Genomic DNA, 24,681 nt, shown 5'->3' on the forward strand with positions numbered 1-24,681 from the left:
CAGACTCAGAGAAATTAGGAAACTTGCCCAAGGTCATTGAACTCGAGGAATCAAGAAACAAATACAAAGCTATATGGTCCCATGGCATATATACCAGTAAAATGCATTAAGTTGTTTATATTGGATCTAAAGGCCCTACTAGTCCATGTGAACTGTCAAACCTTAAAAGCAATTCTTCCAAGACCCCACTATCAATGTATTAATTCTGAATGTTTTGGTATTCACTGGGAAGGATATTATTTGGGTGACTACAAGTTTTATCCAAATTATTTGGTGAAAGCAAGGATAAATGAAGCATTTAATTTTACTTTCTTCACAAACTGGTTTCTAAGGTTGGCTATGTTTAACCATTGGAAGAAATTCCTTACATACAATTTGACAACCGACTCAGGGTGAAAGAATCTAGCATGACTAAGACTTGCGTTTGTCACACATGGGTAATGAGGAAGTTGAGCAGACAATACACAGGACCTAGACCTGCCAGAGACCAATGTCTTTTTACCCATAGGCATATCCTAACCTTGCATGCGGAAGAAATGGCCCCAGAATGGCTGTTACTAGCAACCATGAGGGAAGGCAACCAGTCAGGGTCATGGAGAATCAATTGCAGCTCCAAGATGAGGGTTAAAGGAGGAATAGCCTGGGGAGGAGTGGGAGGTGGGATGGCCGTGCAAAGATGGAAAGAAAGTCCTCTGTGATAGGCACAGGAAAGCAAACCACATACAAAACACTAGAGCAGTTAGCACCAGAGACCTGTGTTACAAGAAGGCAGGATAAATATTACTACCACCTTCCACCGAAAACAATAAGGATAAACTAAAAGGGATAGATTTCCAGGATGTTTTTTTTTAAGTCAAGTTACAGAACCAAATATTGTTGTTTTTAAAAATCCATAAAGTGGAATATATTTCCTAATGATAAATAGAAATGTCCATTTGCAAATTCACAGTAAAAGGACTGGAAGGATATTGTGGAAGTAAAGAAAGACCACCAGAGGAGAACAATCAGAGGCTATTTAGTGAGAGCTCGCTGTAGCAAGGGAGTCAGCCACCATCACTGGTGTTTGGCAAAGACTCAACAGCAGGCAGTGGTGAAGAGTGGTGGGAAGAAGAGTTACAGTGGGAAGAAGAAAAAAAAAAGCAAGCTTCAGATATGCTGTGATTGGAAATCATCAGCATGGGAAGCTAGAGACAGGCGAACTACAAGTCAGGAGGCGTATGTGATTGGTTTGGAGAACATATTTGGCTTTCTCTGGTTGCTCCTGCATTGCAGGCTGACAGTCATTGATCAAGCTCTGAGATTTTTGGACCAGTTGCTGCAGAGCTTGTGGCTTGGCTTATGAGCCTGCTTGCTGCCGAGGTTGTGAATCAGAGTTCTATTGATACATATAGTCTGGCCCTTGTTGGTTTGTTTATTCAGTCTCTCAGTATGCACCAAGACTGATATTCGTGGTCTCTGGAGTCTAAATTCCTTATCTGTAATGTTTTATTTTTTTGTATAAAAAGAATACATTTACTCATTTTTTACTTGTATAATTTTTTTTAAAATTCTGAAGCAAATGGTAGAAGGATGGTAATTGTCATTCCTAATGCCTATGATGGGTCCTATCCTTATTTTACAGTAGAGGGAACTGAGACACTAAGAAGTTAACCTGCCCAAGGCCACATTGTTGATAAAAGGCAGACAGAATTTAATTCCAGGTATATCTGATCCTAAAAGTTACTTTTCACTGTGCCATGCTGCTACTTAAAAAGCATAGTGATTCTAACATTAGAAGAGAGAACAGTCACTACCACTCACACAGGGTAAGCCTAGACATGTTGGGTTAGCACAATACTAGCATCTGTTAGTACAATATTAGGATCTATCTATCAGCATGATATTAGAACACAGAAATGGTTGCTGCCCTTTTTCAAATTGAATTTATAAGATTATAATATAATAGCCTTGGATGAATTATTACAGTCTGACCCTTTGTATTTCCAGAAGAGTAGCTTTGGCTTTTGGGAAAAAATAGCATTTAAAATGCAGTTATAACCAATGAGCAAACAGGATAGTATGAAAACTTTAAGTATTTTTCAAATAATTCCTTTCAGAGAACAATCTACCACCTATATTGCTGATGAAATAGTGTGTACCAATAGCTCTTCTAGGATATGCTAATGAATCCATTTCTTGTAGGCTGAAAGCAGGACGTGAACCACTTTACTTTTTCATGTGCAAATAGAGCTAACCTAACTTTGATTATCTTGTTGATCAAGAGCTTGTAAAAGTGTTATATTTACCTCTGGCTTAAGGAGTGCAAACCAGTACCTGAAGGGCTGAACTCTTCTCTTTTTTAAAATCTTTAATTGGAATCACAGGTTATCATGACCTATGAGTTAAAAAGAATAAAAGTAATTTTTATATTAAGTAACTGTAGCACTCACCTGAGACAACAGAATAATATCTATAATTTTTTTTCTATTTTTCTGCCTTGACTATTACCTCAATGATTTACACAATAATCCCAAGGTTCATAACATGAAATACCACATTAAAATCATCTGGAGAGCTTAGAAAAGTGTATCAATGCCTTCTTCTCCCACCACACACACATTGAAAAAATTCAGATTTAATTGGTCTAGAGTCTCTGCCTCAATATTTTTTAAAAGCTCATCAGGGGATGCCAGCAGGCAGTGTGAGTTGAAAGCACTGCTATAGACCAAAATGGTTACTATGAAAAGGATTTCATGATGCAGTCATTCAGTTTGTTTGCCAACATCCATCCCTCTGGGTCCTGGAAGGTTGAATCTACCCCTATCCACCCAGAGCCAGTCCTTATGGTGTGCACATGACCCAGTTCAGAGTAATCCAGGGCAGAGTGGAGACCTCCCTGAGAAGTTTCTGTCAGTCAATAGGAAGTAAACCGTCTTAGGTTCAATAGCAGGGGGCCTGCAAATTAGACTGACAAGAGACAGATTAATAAGGAAAAAACACCCGGAAGTTTATTAATGTGTGCATTGCACATACACATGGGAGAACTCAGTGATGACTAACTCAAAGGAGTGGTTGGAAACTGGGCTTATATAGCATGTTAACAAAAGAGAAATAAATCTGTGATGGAGAAGTGACAAGACAAAGGAAAAGGGTCTTAGGCTTCCAAAGGCAGCAAACTGTGGGAAGGTAAACACATGGGGAAAACTAAGAAGGCAAAGGCTAGTCAGTAAGGTTTGTTATACAGATTCTTCTGGTGTCATCTCTGTGCAGGTTAACAGTCTAGAATTATCTCCAGTGATTAAGAATTGTTCCGTCCTTCCTAGTTGGAGGGAGGGGGCGTGTGCAGATAGTTTTCCTGTCTTTTTCTCAACTGCCTTCAGCTCAAAATCATCCATATGCCAGATTGGCATATTTTAGGGTGGCATATTCTGAATTCTTTCAGAAGGAAGTCCTCTTTTGTGACTGCAGGCTGTAAGGACAATGTCAGGAATGGCTTATGGCAATTTTATTACCACATGGAGGGATTTTTCACCAATAGAAGAAAAACCATGTTAACATACAAAGACAAACAGAATCTAGAGTTGGAGAAAGAGCCCTGATTTCCATTTAATAAATATTTATTTATTATGTGTCTTGGCTGGTGACAGATGACTGATACTGAGCGCCTGGATCAATCACTAGAGTTTCTACTAGAAGTTCTATAGTATTAGCTTAAGTATTTCATTCCATTTTGAGTCAGGCTTCTATTGCTTGCAATCAAAAGTGTCCAGAAAAAAATATAAAAATCATTTAACATTTTTGTAACATCAGAACCAATTTTTGAAGTCCTACAATAGCTCACCGCTTATTCTTCCAACCATGGCTTTAAAAATCTTTTTTTTTTTCTCTTTTCAGTGAAATATAACATATACAGAAAAGTACACAAAACACTATGTGTAACCACCACCCAACTCAAGAAATAGAATTTTATTAGCAATCCAGATGCTCGCTTGTACTGTTTTCCAATCATTAATCCCTATGCACCCATTGAAGGTAACCAGTGTTCCGACTTTAGTGATAATCAGTTCCTTACATTTCCATATAGGCTTACCACTTGAGGATGCCTAAAATATAAAATTTTGCCTGTTTTTGTGTTTTATATGTTGGGAATCACAAAGTACGCATGTATTGTGTTTGGCTTCTCTCTACATTTGTGAGATCCATCAATGTTCTTGCAGGTAGTTGTAGCTCATTCATTTTCATTGCTGTGTAATATCTGATTGTATGAATATGTGACAGGTTACTTACTCATTCTACTGTGGATAGACATGTGAATTATTTCCAGTTTTTGGCTACTGTGAATAATGCTGCTGTGGACATGCTTGCATGTATCTCTTCACACTCACGAGGAAGCATTTCTGTTGGGTACGTACCTAGCAGGAGAATCATAGGTGATAGAATATAATTCTGGTCAACTTTAGGAAATACTGTCAACCTGGTTTCCAAGTGGGTATAACAGTCTATATTCCTCCCAGCAATGGAAAAAGAGTTTCTTTTGCTCTACGTCTTCACCAAGACTCGACATTAGCTGCCTTCTTAAGTGTGCCTATCTAGTTAGGTTTTCAGGAATTTCATTTTGATTTTAATTGAAATTAACATCATTACTATAGAAATTAAGTACTGGTAGTTTACTGACTATTTGGATACCTCTTTGTTCAAGTCTTTTACCCACTTTTCTACTGTGTTGTTATAGCATTTTCGTATTGATTTGTATGGAGATGCTCTGTGTATCTGAATAAAACCTGTCGTGTTGCAAATACATTCTCCCAGTTTGTCTTGACTTTTCACTCTCTTAATAGTCTATTTTGAACAGAAGCTCTTAATTTTAATGTAGTCTTACCAAACTTTGCCTTTACAATTAGGGCTGTGTGTGTGTGTGTGATGTTTAAGAAATCAGTCCCTATCGTAAGTTCATAAAAATATTCTCCGTTATTATTTTCTGGAAGAATTGTTATGGCTCATACATTTAGATGTAATATCCCACTGAGTTGATTTTTGTGTAAAATGTAAGGAAAGAATCATCTATTTTCTTTTCTATGTGAAAATTCACTTGTGCGGTACCATATGAGAAGACCCATCTTCCTCCACGACACTGCAGTGGCATGTTTTTTTGTAAATGAGGTGCACATGTGTGTGGGTGTCTGGGATCTCTATTCTATTTCATAGGTTTATGTTGTGCTAACACATGGTAGCCTTAATTACAATAATTTTCTCATAAGTCAAAATATCAACTACACAAGTCCCTCCACCTTTTTCTTCATGTGTGTTTTGGCTATTCTTAACCTTTTGCATTTCTGTATGTATTTTAGAGTCAGCTTGTCACTTGTACTACTCCCCACTTAAGTCTCCCCTAAAACAAAGCTGATTAGGATTCTTATTGGAGTTATACTGAACCAATAGATCAATTCAGGAAGAAATAACTTTTTTATAACATTGTAGTCTTCCAGTCTATGGGCATAATATACCCTTCTGTAGGACTGCTTTAATGGCTCTAATAAAACATGATTGTTTCCTGCGTGGTGGGCTTGCACATCTTTAGTTAGATCTAATCCATGGTTCTTTTTAATGATATTTTAAACAGTAACTATTTTATTTTATTTTGATCTTATTTATTTATCTGAGAGAGAGAATTAGCGAGCAAGCAAGCGTGAGAGTGGCAGGGAGGTGGAAGGAGGGGAAGATGGGGAGGATAGAGAATCTCAAGCGGACTCCTTGCTGAGTGTACAACCCAATGCTCGATTCCCTGACCCCGAGATCATGACCTGAGCTGAAACCAAGAGACCGACACTTAAACAACTGAACCACCCAGGCACCCCTTAAATATTAACATTTTTAAAAATTATTTTTTCTGATTTTTTGCCAGTATATAAAAATGCAGTATCTTGAGTGTATATCTAGCAAAGTTGCTAAACTCACCCATATTTCTTATACTTTATCTGTAGATCCTCATGGATTTTCTACAATCACATGCATATTGACTATGAACAATGATAGTTTTAGTTCTTCTTTTCAAGTACTTATTCATTCATTCATTCATTCATTTTACTTATTTGTTTTACTGGCTAGAATTCCAATATAATGTTGAATAAGAGTATTTAACATAAAAGTATTTGACATAAAACTATTTGACACTCAACATAGTAAAAATATGTGATATTTTTATTTTGTTTCCTATCTCAAAAGGGAAGCTTTCAATATTTTAAATATAATGTTTAACATAGGCTTTTTACTAATGTTTTATCATATGAAAGAAGTTCCTTTTACTTCTAGTGTACAAAGTGCTTTATTCACAAAGAGATGTTGAATTTTATCAAACACGTTTTCTGTATTTATTGAGTTTATGATACAATTAATTATTCTCCTTTATTCTATTAATTTGGTTATTTATACTGATTGCATTTCTAGTATTAACTCAATATTTAATTCATGAAATAAACCCAGTTTGGTCATCATGCATAATCCTTTGCATTAATATTGATATATTATCTATGTGTGAAGTAGGTCTTTATTTCCTTTCTCATTATCTGCTTGTAAGGTGTGAGTATCAAGATTACTCTGGTCTCAGAAAACACGTTGATGTTTCCTCTTTTTGTCTTCTCTGAAAGATCTTGTGTAAGATTGACATATCACATCCTTAAATGTTTGGTAGAAGCTCGACTAGAATTTTCCTGCCAGTATAGTGATCTATTGTCAAGCCAAGTTGGCTAATCTTGTTCACATCTTCTATACTCTTGGAGATCACATATACACACACAATTTTTAAATCTGTTCTGAGAGAGGTGTGTTAAAATTTTCTGATTTTGAATTTTAGTTTAGTTACATCAATTCATGCTTCATATATTTTGATGCTACATAATTATACATAAATATTTTATATCTTCATGGTGGATTAAAATGCTTAAATTGTGAAGCATACATTTTATTTCTAATAATGCCTTTTACCTTAAACTGTCCTTTCGCTAATATTTTTACCACTACCTTAGCATCCCTTTGGTGTTTGCATTTTTTTCTATCTTTTTATTCTTTTTGCATCCTCACATTTTAAATATCATGTTTGTAAATAGTACAACATTGAGTGTGTCTTTTAATTTAGCTCCTCTACATTTAATGCAATTAATGACATATTTGTGCTTTATGTAGTGCTTTCTATTTATCTTGTATCTCCTTTCAGCCTTCATTTGGATTTTTTTATTTTGCTCTCTATATTAACTAATTGACCCAGGCACTCCTATAAATTTTTAATATTTTAACCTCATGAAAAATAGTAAGTATAATTGGATAAATAGAGCATGTTAACCCCAATATGTAAAAGTCCCTATGTAGCTCTTCTACTGTTTCTATTGCTTTTTTATAACACATTTTTTTTATCCTGTTGTCTTGCTCCCTCACGCAAAATTGGTAAAATTGGTAAAAATAACTTAAGGCCTAGGATGCTGTTATCTTCCTCAAGAGATTTACAATTAATTACTCCAAATTCCTGGGAATACTGGCAATCCAGGATCACCTCCAAATGACCACAGACAGATGATTTTTAAAGCTGGTGGTAGTCCCTCAAAATGCTTATCTCCTTTCTAGTTCTCCTTTCTTTCTAAGCTGTAATGCTTGGTTCCTAGCCTGATGATGAACAAGTAGTTCACCACTGTCCCTGCTTGGTGGGCCCTGGATTCTCATCTCTATGCCTTTAAGTGCTTATTTTAGGCTGCAAAACCATGGGCCAGACACTTCATTTCTGTCTGTAGGGTAAAAGCACCCCACTACTTAGCCATTTCCCTAGTTCTCATCCCTCCCCCAGGTCCTAGCCTGGTAATTCATTATTGTTAACTGTGAGATGCCCACATGCTTTTTTAATTCTTAAATAGCTTTTTAAGTTGTCCTAGAAGGAAGGTTGATTAAAATTGTCTTACATATCAATACTAGATGACCGATTTAGACCCAATGTTTCATATGCTTAGAGAAATTCTGTTCACACAAAATGTTAAGAACCTCACGCGTAAAAGTATGACTGCTTTCAGAGGAATAGAGTACACATTTTAAGAATAAACCCTCCCAAAAACAAAGTAAATTTTTACTGTGAGCACTGTGTCATAGAAGGGACAAGATGCATGTCAATGACTGTTAATATCAAATAAATCAGAGCTACTAGGCTCACAAATCAACTGATTGCCAAGAGTGAGAGTGAGGATGAAAATGTTCCAGAAAAAGCACTTAGGAAAGACACAGCTTTTTCTTTTAATTATCTAATTAATTTTGCATATTTTATTTCCCAGCAGATATGCAGTAGCACAAGCTTCATTTTATCATCAGTCATTTTAAAAAATGTGTGAAAAGTAACCCATAATAATTTTGAGAAAGGTTCTGAGGAGCTTGCTAGGAAAGCAGAAGAGCCATTTAATCCCGTGTTCAACATCAGAGGCCCAGCAGGGCCCTACATCAGCAATATATGGCCCCTTGGTGATAGAAGGCAAAGACTGTTTTGGTATGGCCTGCAAACTATGAATGGTTTTTATATTTCTTAGGATCATGTGCACACACACACACACACACACAAATCAAAGAAGCATATGTAACAGATATATTATATCTTTACAGAAAAAATTTACTGATCCCTATTCTATATCATCTTGTCAAGACTTGTGAAGATCCTGAGAATTTTACCCTATTTGCAAGCTAACAGTTTAGCCTGCTATAGTTTCGTGAATGGTGGCAAAAGACATGAGATCCTAGGGTCAGAAAGAAAAGGCACATTTCACATGAATAGCAGTCAGAGATAATCAGCATTTGCATCAGTTCTCTAAGCCCCAATTCCCACAAGGCAACATGAAGAGAGCCATGTAAAACCTGAACATACAGTGGCTATGTTACAAGAGAGGAATTTAGGGAACCTGAGCTTAAGGAACCTGAACCTTCTATAATGGGCAGTGAGTATACCTGCTCTCTGCTCCCAGGGAGACATTATCTCAATCTTCAAAGGCTGGTTGCTATGCAAACATTAAAAAAAAAAAAAAAAAAGTCTGCCACAAAGGCAATGTCTCTGTTTGCAGGATATGTAGAAACACGAAGGATCCATGGAGAATTGTCTCTCAATAAATCTAAACTTGGTATCTATAGCTACCACCTTCAGCATGTTATGATAGCTTTATCATTCCGAAAATTGACCTGAGCCAGAAAAGTATTATTTTCAGTATTCTCTTAAAAAGCAGAGGAAATAATATATAAAGAGAGATTTCTAAAGGCAGTTTAATATCCTAACATTTAAAAAACTATTTTCAGCTACTTTGAAATTTCTAATATTGAGACGGTTTATTTCTGATAGGGTCCAGTAACTGATAAATTTACCTTCTAACTAACTTATTAACTGACTCTTAACGTTTTCTTTAGTGGAGGCACAATTTAGTGTTCAACTTTTAATATTACAGTCCAAATGTTTTTTTAGAGTTATCCCAGAATTTAATGAAAAACACACATTTTAAACAAAGATACTTAAACATGTTTGCAACATTTTTAATATATGATCTAACTGGTATTATAGTTTTATTTAATTTCTAGAATTGGAGCCAAATAAGTAGTTTTTTCACAGCACTATAAATGCAAAGTGTTTAAGTAAAAATTAAGATGCAGTTTAAAAAGAAAAACTCTTGATAAAGTTTTGCAAGGCTATAAACTAAATAACATTTAGTTAAATATTTAACAAGATGCATTTATTGAAAACAATAAGCTTTGTGATATTCAGAATCCTTTAGAAAACCTTGGTTATCTTTAAATGATGGACCTGGGATAGTTACAATTCCCTCAGTCCAATATGAAACATTCTTAACTACTAAAACCAAAAGTATGACGTCCAGTCTAAATTGGCCTGATGCTTCTATTATATAGGCCTGAGCTGCAGAACTCTGGAGAAAGCAAGATTAGTTTGAGGCAATATGGAATCTCATGGTTCCAGCTAGGATCTCTCTGGTGGCTTTGAGTTCCTAGCCTACTGAACAAAAGCCAAAGATAAGATTTGATGTCATACTAGCTAATTTTACAAAGTAATTTATAAAAAAGCTTTAAAATATATGTGAAACAAGAACATAAGCTAACAATGTCTTGCATGGCTGGTTGCTCCCCACTACTTAATAAGTGTTACTGTTTATTTGAACTTGTTCAATCTCTTAGTTTAATTTGGATTGAACCAGAAATCCTTCTAGCTTAGAACTGAGTCTAAGCTAGGGTCACATAGATTATTTCTATATATGCAAATAATATCTCATTTGGATGTCCTTAAGTGTTTTGAGGATCTTCATATATCTATTATCTTTTAAATACTCTATTAAAATATCTATTATAGGTTTTCTAAGGCAAATATAAAGTCCATACAAATCAATTTCATTTCATTTATTACAAGCCAAAGTTTATCCATGAATAATTTGTTATAAGAGATGCTGGAACTTCTGACAGTATTTGATACGGTGTTTCAGATGAAGTGAGCACGTGAAATTAAAGGAAGGTTGGAGAGAAGATATTCTCTAACTTTTTACGGTACATACTTCATGTCTAACAAGATACTGTCCTTTACTAATATTACTTTCCTACCCACTGACTTTTAGGGCCACTGAAGGAAGAAGGAAATAGTAGTCATTTAAATGTTAACCACATTTTTGTTTGACGATCAAAACTGATTAGCTTCATCATATTCACGATCTATAGTGGTTCCTAGAAGGATGTTCACACATACATCTTTGCAAAAAAGAAAAAAAAGGCTGAGCTATTTGTGAGTTACATTTAGCTGTCATTATAAATTTACAAAGCAAATGACAACATATGAAATAGGCTTCTAAGCAATTTGCAAGTTACCTACAACATGAAAATCATAAGTAAAATTAAAACCTACGTACAAAAAAGTTATAAAGTATAAAAATTAACCACAAAATAGGAAAAGTATTTGCAACACATAATAGACTAAAATGTTAATTTCTTTCATTTGTAATAAGTTTTACAAATTACTATACTAAGGGAAAAAATGCAACTATCCAACAGAAAAATAGGCAAAGGATATTAACAGGCAGTTGATAGAAAAAGGAAAACAAATGGAATCATGCTCAACTTCACTCATAATCAACTAAATGTAAACCAAATTATATTTTCAACTATTTGAACAGCAAACAAAGTATTCGGACAATATACAATGCTGTCAAATAGTCATTGATTAAAAGGTAAACTGACACAGCTTTTTAGAGGGCAATTTTGCAGTATACATCAAAATTTAAAATGCTTATACACCATGAACTGTAATTCTGTAATTATACATGTACCCAGTGAATAAGCTCTCAAATATTTTACAAGGTATATATATTCCAATGCATTTACGGATCCATCATTGGTAATATTAAAAACTGACGTGCATGACGTAATTATCTATCAATTAAATTAGTCTGCCTGGTTAAATAAACTATCATATACCCAACCAATATCATTACATTAACAATATTACATTATTACATTAACAATATTATTACATTAACAATAATAGTAATATTAATATAACATATATGACACATAATGTATTTTTAAATTGTATTTTGATATATATCATCCATTGAGATACCTTTTTAAACTAATGCCTGCAAAAGAATTGGTTTCCATCCTTTCTACATGGTATTTTAACTTTTATAATAAAATACAACACTAAAACGTTTGTTTTCCTCACTCAAGAAACTTAGCAAATACCTGAAGAGATGCTAAAGAACCTTAAAAATAATACCATTCTTGGTACAACCACTTTACTTGGACAACAGTTTGTCCTCTATGGTTTGTCACCTTCTATAGATAGATGATGATCTACCAAAGGTAAAGAACATACCCCACGAACCAGCAATATCCTCCTAAGTATAGAACCTACAAAAACTTACACATATTCACCATGACATGTATACTAAATTGTTCATGACAGCAATGTTCACAATAGCAAAAACAAAAACTACCTGGAAACCACCAAGATATTCACTAACAGTAGAATGGCTACATCAGTTGGGGTATACCAATACAAGGTAATATAACACATACAACAACATGGATCAACTGTATAAACAAAAGCTGAAATGAAGCAAGATAAAAAAAAACAAACAAACCCTGCAGTATGAAACTAATTATATTCTGTCTAGGGATATATATGCATATAAAAAAACAAGGAAATGACTCTCAGTCTATCTGGAAGTAGGATGAAAGGGTTGTGAGCTGGAAGGGGCATATTGGGGACTTTTGGGGGCTAGGTAATGTTATGTTTCATAACTTCGATGGTGGCTTATACAGATATTTGCTTTGTAATTTTTATTAAAAGGTACATATATGTCTTAAACGCTTCCCTATACACACACACACGTTACATGTCATAATAAAAACTGCAAAAACAAAACAAAGCATTCAAAACTATCTGCATCAAAACCATGGTTCGCATGGACCAACACTATTCCAAAGGGTATCTTATTCTAGTCGGCAAGGAGTCAAAGGCTTATAGAATGAATTCTAAAATTTGGGCATTTATAATCCCAAAATAAAGTACAGAAAGACCAAATACAAAACTGTGTCCAAACCATCACAATCATTACCAGTACTAAGAACAGATTTTGTATTTAGATGAGAATAGAATTTCTGATTCCTTCTTCAGTATTAGATCTTTAATATTCATTCCTAAATCAGTTATAGGTCATTCCTTTTCAAGAATATTATATTTCCTGGTGAATTTACTTCATAAATTGCAAATCCTCTTAAACAATCATACTAATGTATCCTTTTTATCATCACTGCTCATATTCACCTAGCCTGCACAGAAAGAATCTGAAAGCTGAACTAAAGAAGTACCATGCAGCATATCCAGAGACTTAAAATCATCTAGTTTAAAAAAAACCAAAACCCTCTTCTTAATTAATGCACAATATTCAAATATATGGTGGTAGAGATGGTGAAGGAGGAGGAAGAAAAGATATGAATTGCTATAACATGTGCACAGCGTGCACACACACACCATTTTAAAAGGGGAAACCCTTTTAAAATGTTAGCTATGTATTAATCTTGATGTTTCATGCTAGGTACATTTTCAGTTTCCACATTCAACATAACTACATTTTAATAATAGTATTAGGATGCTTTATAACCTTTTATAATGCATATATATGCACACATATAACATGCATATATATAACCAGCAATAAACCCTTTAAAATGCATGTTTCTACCCACTGGTGGGACTCCTCAACATAGAAAATACCAGAATTCCACAGGTTTTGGCTGTCCACATGAATGCCCAGTAAAAGATATTTCCCAACCTGCTATGCATAGTGAAGTGCCTAAATCTTGGTCAACAGGATCCAAGCGTGCATGCATGTGTGTGTGTGATTGCATGTGTTGTGTGATGCTAAGGAAGTTGCTTGTTTCCTACTCTCTAGTTCCCCCTTCCCACTGACTGAAAAGAAGCAAGAAGTGAAGCAAGTGCCTCTGACCCAGAGATGAGAGCCTCCTTCCTGATGAGATGGCAGAGCTGCGTGGCGAGCTTGAGACATAACATTTCCGGACTGCTGTCTGAGTAAAAGATGTATGTCAATCTTATTTAAACATTGAAATTTGAGGATACTGTTAAAGTATATAAGTACATTAGAGCCTAAATACTCAGTTAAATTACTTGTAGAAAATTGTTAAATCATTGTCTCATACAAAAGCAAAAATAAATGAGTTAGGGGATTAAAAATAAAACCAAAAATCGAAAAATGTACATATTAATTTTTTGTACATGAGCTTGTAATGGCAAAGACCTGTCTAAACATTACATCACAGGTAAAAACAACAAAGAAAAATAGTGAAATACTTGGTAGGAATACGTTTTTTAAATAATTGAATGTCGACACTACGTGCACAAAACTACAATGCAACTGACAAATGGAAAAGAACCAATTTAGTTTAAGGTTTATACATGTGGTACATGAAAAGCTCTTAAAATCGATAAGCAAAAGACAAAAAATGGCAAAGAACGTTGTATAAATACTGTTTGTTGGTTGCAAGCCATAGGAATGATCTATGGTTAACTTAAAATGGAAGAACCAGATGCAGAAAGGATAAGAGAAGTAGTTCCAAAGGGTTTTGGTAGCACGAACTACTATACAGTTTTCCCTCCGTGTTGTCACTGGAACAAATGGGCAGGTCCCTGGAAGCAGACAGAGGTGGAAGATGGCATAGAGAAGGCTGGCTGGGGAAGTGCTCAGGAGATACACCCAAAAGGAAATGGGAAAGGCAGGACTGGGCAGAGGGGGAAGCAGACTCACAGTGAGGATGCAGCTGAAGCCTCTGCCAATCCTGGGCCGGGGGGGGGGGGGGGGGGGGGGCGTTTTNGGGTTATATTGGTTATAGAAACTGACAAAGAAATTACATTTGCTAGAGTTCTTATACAAGAATGACACAAAATAAATTTTAATTTTCTGACTTTGCATCACACCATTCAAAATTCAAAACTCTCAGAAGAGCCAGACGGCACATTTGTTAATGTGCTATCAATTTGGCTGGGGTAGGCAAGGTTCTTGAATATTATATCCCTCAAAACTGCACAGAGAGGTCACTCCCATACTCCACAAAAAAACATATGTATGCTATTACCAGAACAAGGAGAATGGAAGCCAGACTTTCAGGATACAGCAACAGCCTACTACAGACATCAATAGGCAACTGATATACATATATGTATATGTATATACATATGAATGATTTATATTATTAATAAATTTTAACAAGTTCACCTTCACCAGCAATCAATGATTGAAAACTAAACCATTTTTTTACTAATCAGATTGACAAAGATAAGAAGATCCTTCTCAGAATTTGTAAGGGTGGTGGAAGACAAGTCCTCAAGTACAAGCTGATAGAATACATTGATATAAGCCTTGGAAAATCAATTTTGCAACGTATGCCAAAAGTTTTAAAAATACACATACCTTGCAATTTCACTTTTAGGAATTTATCCTGAGGAAATAATCAATTATGAAGACAGACATATGCACAAAGCAATTCAGCATTGCTTGCTATATTTATAGAGGAAGGAAATAAACTAAACATTCAAAAAATGGGATAGATTCAGTAACTTACGATAAATCCAAATGATGCAATATTATGAAGACATTAGGAATCATGCAGTTGCAAGATATTTATATACACAGAAAGATGTTCATGTTATTGGTAAGTTTTAAAAATTACTAAAAATTAAAAAATTGTTTAAAACCAAAAGGTAAATATTATTTGAGGATGATGGCATTATATTTCCCTTCTATTTTTCCTATGACTTCTATATTAAATATATATTACTTTTATAATTAGAAAAATAATTAATGGACCTCATAAATATGAAATTTTTAATTTATATTATAGAATTTCAAGTCTTTGGAAATTGGTAGAAAAAGAATTATACTTTCAGTTAAAATTTCTTAAAAAATTAAAAACAGTTTTTGACTAACCCAAGAGTTAACTTTCAGGGCCAGGTCTGAAGTCTGATATGATAAGCCCAGTTTTAAGTAAAAACGTTACTTGTACTGTAAAAATCTGTCTTTACCTTTACAATCATTAGTTGTTGTTGTTGTTGTTTTTTTAATTGGAATATTGTACCTAATAGTTTTGGCCCACCTTTAAAGGAAGATTAAATTGCTTGGAATGGGCCCAGAGGAAAGTAATAAAAATAATTATGTACTTAGAAATTGGGCTCTATAATGACATGTAAGAGGAAATCATTTAGAAACTAAAACAAAAAGTAACCTTATATTTTATGGGTTACCATAACCTCTGAAGAATAGGACAAGAAGCAAAAATTTGAATTATTAGAACCATAATTTAATTAAGCCATTAGGAAGAATGATCCATTCTTAAATAAGTATTTGAGTGTTTATTACATGTCTAATACTATGGCTATGAGAGGTTGCGATCATTATAATGTGTTACTAAAGAAAAAAATGTTTTTCGGGGGGGCGCCTGGCTGGCTCAGTCGATGGAGCATGCGACTCTTGATCTCAGGGTTGTGAGGTCAAGCACCGTGTTGGATGCAGAGATACTTAAAAATAAAAAAACAATGTTTTTTTAAAGTGTCGATGGTAGAATAATTATTCTGTTTTTCAAAGTAGTGGCTTACTTCATAATCCTTAAGATCCCTTCCATGTTTATGTTTTGTTTTTTTGTATTTCAGGCATCCTAAACAATTTAAAAAATGCCTCAATTATACTTAAAATTTTTTGAAAGTGAAAAATGGATTAATCATTAATGAATAGAGGATAGAAAATTAGAGATTTTTCATGAATAGTGAATTTAGTTATGGGATACATTGCAGTATTTGACTCCATAAAGGAGGGAGGCAATTAAACTATAAGGGTGCACATTTTTTAAGTGTTGGTGTGTTATGTTGTTAACCTCTATTTTTTGGAAACTATAGTAAATACAGTGAATACAGACAAAACATTACTATAGCATACTTTAGTATGTAACATACATTTAGTATATAATGGCTTTAGTAACAAACCAATAGCTTTAAAACAGACCAGTAAAAAGAATAAGTGGCTTTACGGTGGACATGAAACAGATCCTCAGTCTAGGGTATTGTTTCATCTTCCAAATAAGTGGCAGGAAAATGATGCTAACAACTGCTTTAAAATTACAAACTCTGCAACAGAAAAAAGGAGCTCACATACTACTCAAAAAATCACTTAAGGGTGCCTGGGTGGCTCAGTTGGTTAAGCAACTGCCTTTGGCTCAGATTATGATCCCAGGGTTCTGGGATCGAGCCCCTCATAGGGCTCCCTGTTCTGCAGGGGAACCTGCTTCTCTCTCTCCCTCTGCCTATTGTTCCTCCTGCTTGTGCTCTCTCTTTCTTTCTCTGTCAAATAAATAAAATCTTAAAAAGAAAAATCACTTAAATACCTTTCAAAAACAAAACAGAAAGCAAAATTTTAAAACTAAATAGGACACACCCACAAAAAAGACATAATTTAAAAGTTTTGACTGAGTACTGTTTCTTTTTTTTTTTAATAAAATATTTAATATTTGTATACATGAGGGCTTAACATGTGTCTGGCACTGTTCTAAGGACCTTACAGGTAGTAAGTGACGTAATCCTCATAAGTCTATGAGGTAGCTACCATTATTATCCCTAATATACATGGGAGAAAACTGAGGCACAGAGGTCACACTAGCCCAAGTCACATGACTAGGAGCCAAGGAAGCTAAGATTCAAAGTAGTCTGACCAAGGAGACCATGACTATAACCACTAAGTCATTCTGTAAAAATATTTGCTTCGTATATTAATATTTGAACTTCAGAGTTTGCAAATGTTCACAGCCTACAGAGTTATAAGTATTAAATCAGTGCAGACAGAAAATAACTTTTCCAGTACAAAATTTGAGTGAGAAAGATTTCCTTGACTAGCTTTATGACAAATACATGCATAGTGGAAATAGGAATGGAAAGAGATTGAGACTACGTTCATTTTAAATGTGTTTCCTATGAACGTACTGCTTGAATAAGATTTAAATTCAATAAAACCTTGAGCTATCTTTTTTGAAAGATATAACTTAGAAATATAAATTTTTTTTAAAGATTTTATTTATTTATTTGACACAGAGAGAGAGACAGCCAGCGAGAGAGGGAACACAAGCAGGGGGAGTGGGAGAGGAAGAAGCAGGCTCCCAGCAGAGGAGCCTGATGTGGGGCTCGATCCCAGAACGCTGGGATCACGCCCTGAGCCGAAGGCAGATGTTTAACAACTGCGCCACCCAGGCACCCCTAGAAATATAAATTTTTAAAGAAGAATGTGAGTGAGACTTGAGTAAGGAAACAAAATTATGACATTTACAGCATAAACAATCTTCTCTAGGGTAACTTATTTTCCATGACAGGACAATAACTTTGTCAAGAAAAATACCACTGACCGAACCTGCATGCAGAACACCAGCTAGGAAAAAAGGAAAACCATAACTAGGTGGAATATGAGTACACACACCACATCCAAGTAAAACTCACTGCAAAAACAACAAAAAACTCCAAATGCTGATTTTAAAGTCTCGACATGGTTTTGTACCTCACTTGTTCTAAATCTGTAGATATGAAGAGTTGTAGATCTAAACATCATCTACATCTCCTTTTAGGGTTTTTAGTATCTGTTAACTGAGAGGCTTGGAATAACAACCTAAATCCCTTCTAGTCCTAAAATTCTAAGTACATTCAATACATACTAGTAAATGCATTAACACACACAACGCCACAGGCTGACTTTTTGGCAAAAGGGGAAAGTGAGCAAAATAATGCGGGTACTCCATCATGGCACTGACAACTAGTCTGTTCTCCTCAATGTTAGTCTCTAAATTGACACATGGTAAATCTGATAACCGATTGTCCGCTGACAGTGAAGTAACAGAGACCTCTCCTGACAGTGTTTCTACAAGTTTCACATGCACATTTTGATTCTATCTCCTGGAACCCTTGCTCTCCCCCATTATCCTCCCATTGCGTTGGCTAATATATGTTACTAAATTCACTATATTATCACTTTTCATCTTTTTTCATCTCTTGGCCCAATTTAAGTCAGCTAATCTTACTTCAAAAATGACTTCCTCTGGTTCTCCTTTCATCCCTCAGGCCACTCCTCCTTTTATCGAGTCTTTACATGTTGGAATTACACAAGGCTGGACTCCGGGTCTTCTTTTTCTCTATACCTATGCTCTTCAGTATGGTAGCCACTAGTTCATGGGACTATTTAATAAACTCAAGAAAATAAAATTATATATTCAGTTCCTCAGTTGCACTAGGTATTTCAAGTGCTCAACAGGCACAAGTGGCTCATGGTTACTGTACAGGTCAGCATTGATATAGAACATTTCCACCACTGCAGAAAGTTCTATTGTACAGTGCTGCTCTATACCATATCCGAGTGATTTTACTGACACTCATGGTGTCAGTTATCATCGTTTTGCAGAAGACTCACACATTTGTACTCTGTGACACAAACTTCTCCTTCGAGCCCAAGCTCATGTAGCAAAATAGTTTCTTAACTTTTCCATTTGGATGTCTCAAAAGTACCTCAAGCCCAATATGTTCTAGACCAAATTTCTCATATTCATCTCCAAACCTACTTTTGGAATGTTCTTTTTCTCACCAATCTAGCCCCAAGTAAACAAGTAGAAAATTCATCTTTTAATCTCCTTCATTCCTTCAATCCATTTCCAAGTCCTTTGAGTTACCTCTGAAAAATCTCTCCAATTTTTTCCTTTCCTCATCTCCCATGTATCCCCCACAATGTAGAGTTTGATTACTGGAGCAATCTCCCTGAATTCAAACCTTGATTTTGGCTGAGTGACCTCAGAGAAGTTACTTAACCTTTTCTCCTTAACCAAGTTTTTCATCTGTAAAATGGGGGTAATGCTATGATTTTCTTCATGGTGCTATTAAAAGAATTAAATAAGATTATAAATGCAGAGTTTAGCACTGAATCCAGGACATAGATTCCTCATAAATGTTAGCTACTATTACTGCTATCATCCCAAGTCTAGATTACTGAAATTATATCTTGTCTTTCTTATTCTTGCTCCTCTCCAATCTTCTGCCCACAATATAACCAGAGAGACTTTTAATGAAGTTAAATCTGATCATGTCCCCCTCTATCTCCCTAGAAACCCATTAATGGTTGTATAAGGCTTTTAGAATAGATGGATTCATCTCCTATCCCTCCCATCCCTTGAGCTCTATGCTTTAACCAAACTGGCTGCAAGCTCCTTAGTCAGGCCATGTTCAGTCCCTGAGGGCTTTTGCTCACAGTATTTCCCTTTTTTGAATTGCCCCTCCCCCCCTGCAAGTTATCATCCTTCAGACCTCAGCTAAAAAGTCACTTCCTCCCTCACTAAGTCTGGTCCCTCTATTTTGCATTCTCATTGTACCATGCTTCAATCTATCCTAGAACTTCTCAGTTTGCAGTTACCCATTTATATGAGTGACTACTATTTATTACTACACATGTATTTGTTTCCTCTCACAGACATCTCAGACTGAGCTCCTGATATGCCTCCTACTCAAGCCTACTCCATTCACCATCTCCTCCACCTCAGAAAACAGTAACACTATTCTTTCAGTTACTCAAGCCAAAACCCTTGCATTCTCTTTCACATTCCACAACTATCAGAAAATTCTATTGCCTCCCCAGAATTCGACCATTCCTCCCCTGGGGGGGGGCACCCACCCCCTTTTCACTGCTACCCATCATGGTCAAAGCCATATCATCACTTCCTGGATTGCTGAGTTGCCTCTTGACACATCTCCTTGTTTCTTTCTTTGGCCCCACCATTTACGTTCTTGTATATTTACAAGTCAGTTAGATTGATACTTTAAATATATGTCAAATCATGTCATTCCTCTACTCGGACTCTCAAACAACTTGCCATCTGCTAAGTAGTGAAGTGACCTTCCCACCCAAATCCATATGTGGAACCCCTAACCCATGTGACTACGCTGGAGATAGTGCCTTTTGGAAAATAAGATTAAATGAGGTCATAGGGGTGCCTGGGTGGCGCAGTCGTTAAGCGTCTGCCTTCCGCTCCAGCGTTCTGGGATCGAGCCCCACATCAGGCTCTTCCGCTGGGAGCCTGCTTCTTCCTCTCCCACCCCCCGTTTGTGTTCCCTCTCTCGCTGGCTGTCTCTGTCAAATAAATAAATAAAATCTTAAAAAAAAAAGATTAAATGAGGTCATAAAGGTGGGGAGCACTGACTCGATGAAACTGGTCCCCTTTTAAGAAGACTTGGCATCAGATTTCTCTTTCCACCAGGTGAGGACACAGTGATAAGACAGCTGCCTGCCGGCCGGGAAGAAAGCCCTTACCAGAAGCTGACCATGTTCTTAGACTTTCTAGCTTCCAGAACTTTATGGAAATCAATTTCTATTAGTTAAACAACCCAGTCTATGGCATTGTGTTAGGACAGTCCAAACTAATATATCATCTCATTCAAATTAAAAGCCAAAGTCCTTCCAAAAGCCAAAAGGGTACATTCTGATCTACCATGCCCTCAACCCCTAAAATCTGACATAATTTCCTTTGATTCTCCCCATCCCTTAAGCAGGCCTGTAGGCCCCACTGGCCTATATGCAATTCCGAGAACAAGTCAGGCATGCTCTCACTTTTCGGTTTTTGTTTTTCTTCTCTTTGGAACACTATTTTCCCAAATATTCCTCTCTCTCACTACCTCACTCAAATGTCACCTTCTCAGTGGGGCCCTTCCAAGACAAATTTTGCCACCTCCATCTCCCACACACATCCCATTCTCCTTCCTTCACGCTCACTACTAGCACGCTATATACTGCATCCATTTAACTTTATTGCCACTCTCCCCCACTAGACTATGATTTCCATGAGAGAAGCGACTGTCTGCTTTGCTCACTCCCATATCCCCAAAATAGAGCACCTCATAGTAGGTGCTTATCGTTTGTTCAGCTCAATGAATGTTGAATTCCAACAGCTACCAAATTAGCTTCTGTACCACAAAGATCAGCTACTGAGGCGGCAGTGCCCCAACAGCAGCTGTACTGCTTAACGGACCACTTGCTTTTTCTGGCCTCTTCTGGTTTTCTCCTAACAGTAAAGCTGGAGAGGGACTTTAAAAATGTGGCTACATGATCTGAGAGTGGTTTCTTCCTCTCTCCATTTCTACAACAGAAATAATAAATTTCGAAGAATTTCAGGTCAACTAAGATCACGGGTGTCACAGTTTCTTGAAAACTGTCTGGTTGCAACTTTCTTCACAGCATTTCCAAACAACTCTGCGACCTCGATGGCTCTTCGGTCATACTTCCCGGGTCTGGTAAAGGAGGGTGTTTATCCCCAGAAATAAAACTTTAAAATCCATAAATACAAATAAATAAAAGACAAGTGATGGAAGAAGCCATTCGTTGTCGTTATCTGCTTTTATCTAAATAGAATCTAAAAATAGATTCTGCTAAGAAAGTTGCAAAATCACTCTATTCCCCTACATTTCACAGAAGAGCAAACAGGTCTGCAGAAAAGAGGAGGAAAACAGGAATTCTTCACAACCTAAACTGCGCCTAAAGTTCTCGGTTAGCGCTCCACGGTTAGTCATGGCTCTACGGTTGGAAATTGCTGTGTATTCGCTTCTGAGCTGAGCTTCCTATCATTTTTGGATATGCCTCCAAAGTTAAGAATCGTCTTGAAACGAAACGGTATCACAACTAAGCTCCCTTCTCACCTTCAAACATCACAGCTTTTAAAATAAAGGTGTCGTCGAAGTGTGGACACACCCACTGCATCTCCACTGGAGTGTTTCTGGTTATGCAAATCTAACGCGGCCAGGCGGGGAGTCGACCGCCTCAAAGGCGGCTCAGAGGAAATCCTGCCTCCCCCTAAGGCTCAGGCCTGGAGCGAGGGCGGGCAGTTGCCGCCCGCCGGAGCTGCGAGCCGACCTCGCCGGGGGACGCACCTCGCCCGCCACTCCGGAAGCACCTGCGGCCCCGACGGGAAAATCCCCGGCATCACCCACCGGAGCGGGGGGCGCCCGGCAGCTCTAGCACCGCCTCGGGTACCACAAGCCTGAGGTGAAGCGGCCCTGTAGCCCTGCAGCATCTCGCGAGATCTCGCCGGCTCAGCCCAAGTACTGCGAGCTCTGAACTTAAAAAAAAAAAAATTAAAAAAAAAAAGAGAGAGAGAGAGATTGGAGAGAGAGAGCGCTCCTGAAGCCTCCGCTGTGGTGGCAACTGCCGCGGGAGCATCAGCAATCGGCGTGCGCCGAGGCAAGACTCGGTCGCCTGTTCGCCCGCCGGGCCGGGCGCCGTCCGCAGCCTGCTCTGCCGAGGCCTGGGCTGCCGGCCCATTGACGTGCAGCCCCAGGGGCGGGGAGAGAGGGAGGCGGCCGGGGGGCCCGCTCCTCTTCGCCGCAAAGGGGGCGGGGGAAGGAGGTGGAGGGGTGGGAGGAGGGCGACGGAAGAGGAGGTAGCGGCGCGGTAATCCCGGCGACGGCTGTGAGGCGGCGCGCCGCCGCGCCTGCTCCTTGATCACGCTGCTCGTGCTGCTTGCGCTGCCCGAGGCCCGGCACGGACTGGACCGACGCGATCCTCGCGCAGGCAGCTCTCGCGTGGGGTTTGGCAGAAGCCTGGGAGGGCCGGGCAGCCGAGGGAGCGTCTGCCGCGCGACACTGCGGGACCGCGGGTGGGCGGGCTGAGGGGCGGAGGAGCCGTCGACCCCGCCTCCCGCGTGCTGCTGCCGGAGCCGCCAGCCGCGGCCCCGCTGAGGCTTTAAACAGCGGGGCCCGCCCCGCGCCCACTGCACTCGCGCGCCGACTCGACTGCCGGCGGCGTTTGTGCCGGTCCGGGCTAGCGGCGGCGGGCGGGCGGAGGGGCGAGCGATTCCGTCACCTGGCGTTGCGGCCGCGGGCACCGCCGGCGGGGGGCGCGGAGGGCGTGCAGCCCACGACGTCCGCCAGGCTCTCCGAGTCTGCCGGGGGTCGGGCGGCGATGGAACCGGGGCCCACGGCGCCCTCCTCCGGCGCGCCGAGGCTAGCCGGGGTCGGGGAGACGCCGCCAGCTGCCGCGCTGGCCGCCGCCGGGGTGGACCTGCCCGGCGCGGCCGTGCCCTCAGCGTCGGAGGATGCTGCTGCCGCGAGCCGGGGCGGCGGCGGGGTCCGCGGTGAGGGCGCCGTGGCGGCTGGGGACGGACTGGGCAGACCCTTGGGGCCCACCCCGAGCCAGAGCCGCTTCCAGGTGGACCTTGTTTCCGAGAATGCGGGGCGGGCTGCAGCAGCCGCGGCGGCTGGTGCCGGGGCTGGGGGTAAGGAGACCCCAGCGGACGGGAAAGCTAGCGGCGAAAGCGGGCCAGGCAAGGGCAGCGAGGAAGCCAAGGGCCGCTTCCGTGTGAACTTCGTGGACCCGGCTGCCTCTTCATCTGCTGACGAGAGCCTGTCGGATGCGGCGGGGGTCGGAGGCGACGGGCCCAACGTGAGCTTCCAGAACGGCGGGGACACAGTGCTGAGCGAGGGCAGCAGCCTGCACTCGGGCGGTGGCGGCGGCAGTGGGCACCACCAGCACTACTACTATGATACCCACACCAACACTTACTACCTGCGCACCTTTGGCCACAACACCATGGACGCCGTGCCCAGAATCGATCACTACCGGCACACCGCAGCGCAGCTGGGCGAGAAGCTACTCCGGCCCAGCCTGGCTGAGCTCCACGATGAGCTGGAAAAGGTGAGCTCTCCCAGCCCTCTCCCTGCAGTCCTCTCATCAGCCCTCCCTCATTCCCCAAGCACTGGTCCTCGCTGACCGCGGGATGGGGCCACCGGCTCGCCACGGCTGAGGTGGCGGGAATGGATGTGCACGACTTGTTGGCATCTCTGCAGTCAGCTGTCAAGGGTGGAATTGCAGAGGAATGTAACTTAATCTCTTAGAAGTTTGCAGCGGGTTAAGCTAGTTAGGTAATAGAAGAGACACTGCAATTAACAACCTTCACCGTCCACTTGTGTATCTGGTGTACGCTTTCTTTCCCACCCACGCTTAACAGTCACCATCCCGCTGAGTGACAGTTGTGCTTGTGGGCCCTGAGAAGGGAATGTGCGGGAGGTTTAGGTGAGGATGTCTCTAGGGAGAGAGTGGAGAGCACCTACCATCTGTGTCCTTT

General features: G+C 39.1%; 1 protein-coding gene and 1 long non-coding RNA gene across 2 annotated transcripts in view; one reads left to right on the forward strand and one right to left on the reverse strand.

Moving 5' to 3' along the window:
- The window catches only part of LOC117801460, a 165,693-nt gene extending 143,031 nt beyond the window's left edge, over nt 1-22,662 (reverse strand). The window contains exons 1-2 of the long non-coding RNA XR_004624006.1: nt 22,259-22,662; nt 2,286-2,374 (exon numbers count right to left, since the gene is read on the reverse strand). This is a non-coding gene — a long non-coding RNA (uncharacterized LOC117801460). The remainder of the gene's footprint in view (nt 1-2,285; nt 2,375-22,258) is intronic.
- A 324-nt stretch (nt 22,663-22,986) lies between these two features.
- SLC12A2 (solute carrier family 12 member 2) overlaps nt 22,987-24,681 on the forward strand; it is a 105,796-nt gene continuing 104,101 nt past the window's right edge. Inside the window, exon 1 of the mRNA XM_034655729.1 lies at nt 22,987-24,251. Within this exon, the coding sequence (XP_034511620.1) occupies nt 23,520-24,251 (732 nt within the window). The 5' untranslated portion in view covers nt 22,987-23,519. The remainder of the gene's footprint in view (nt 24,252-24,681) is intronic.

The sequence above is a fragment of the Ailuropoda melanoleuca genome, chromosome 3 (genome assembly GCF_002007445.2).
Source record: "Ailuropoda melanoleuca isolate Jingjing chromosome 3, ASM200744v2, whole genome shotgun sequence".
Classification (NCBI taxonomy): Eukaryota; Metazoa; Chordata; class Mammalia; order Carnivora; family Ursidae; genus Ailuropoda; species Ailuropoda melanoleuca.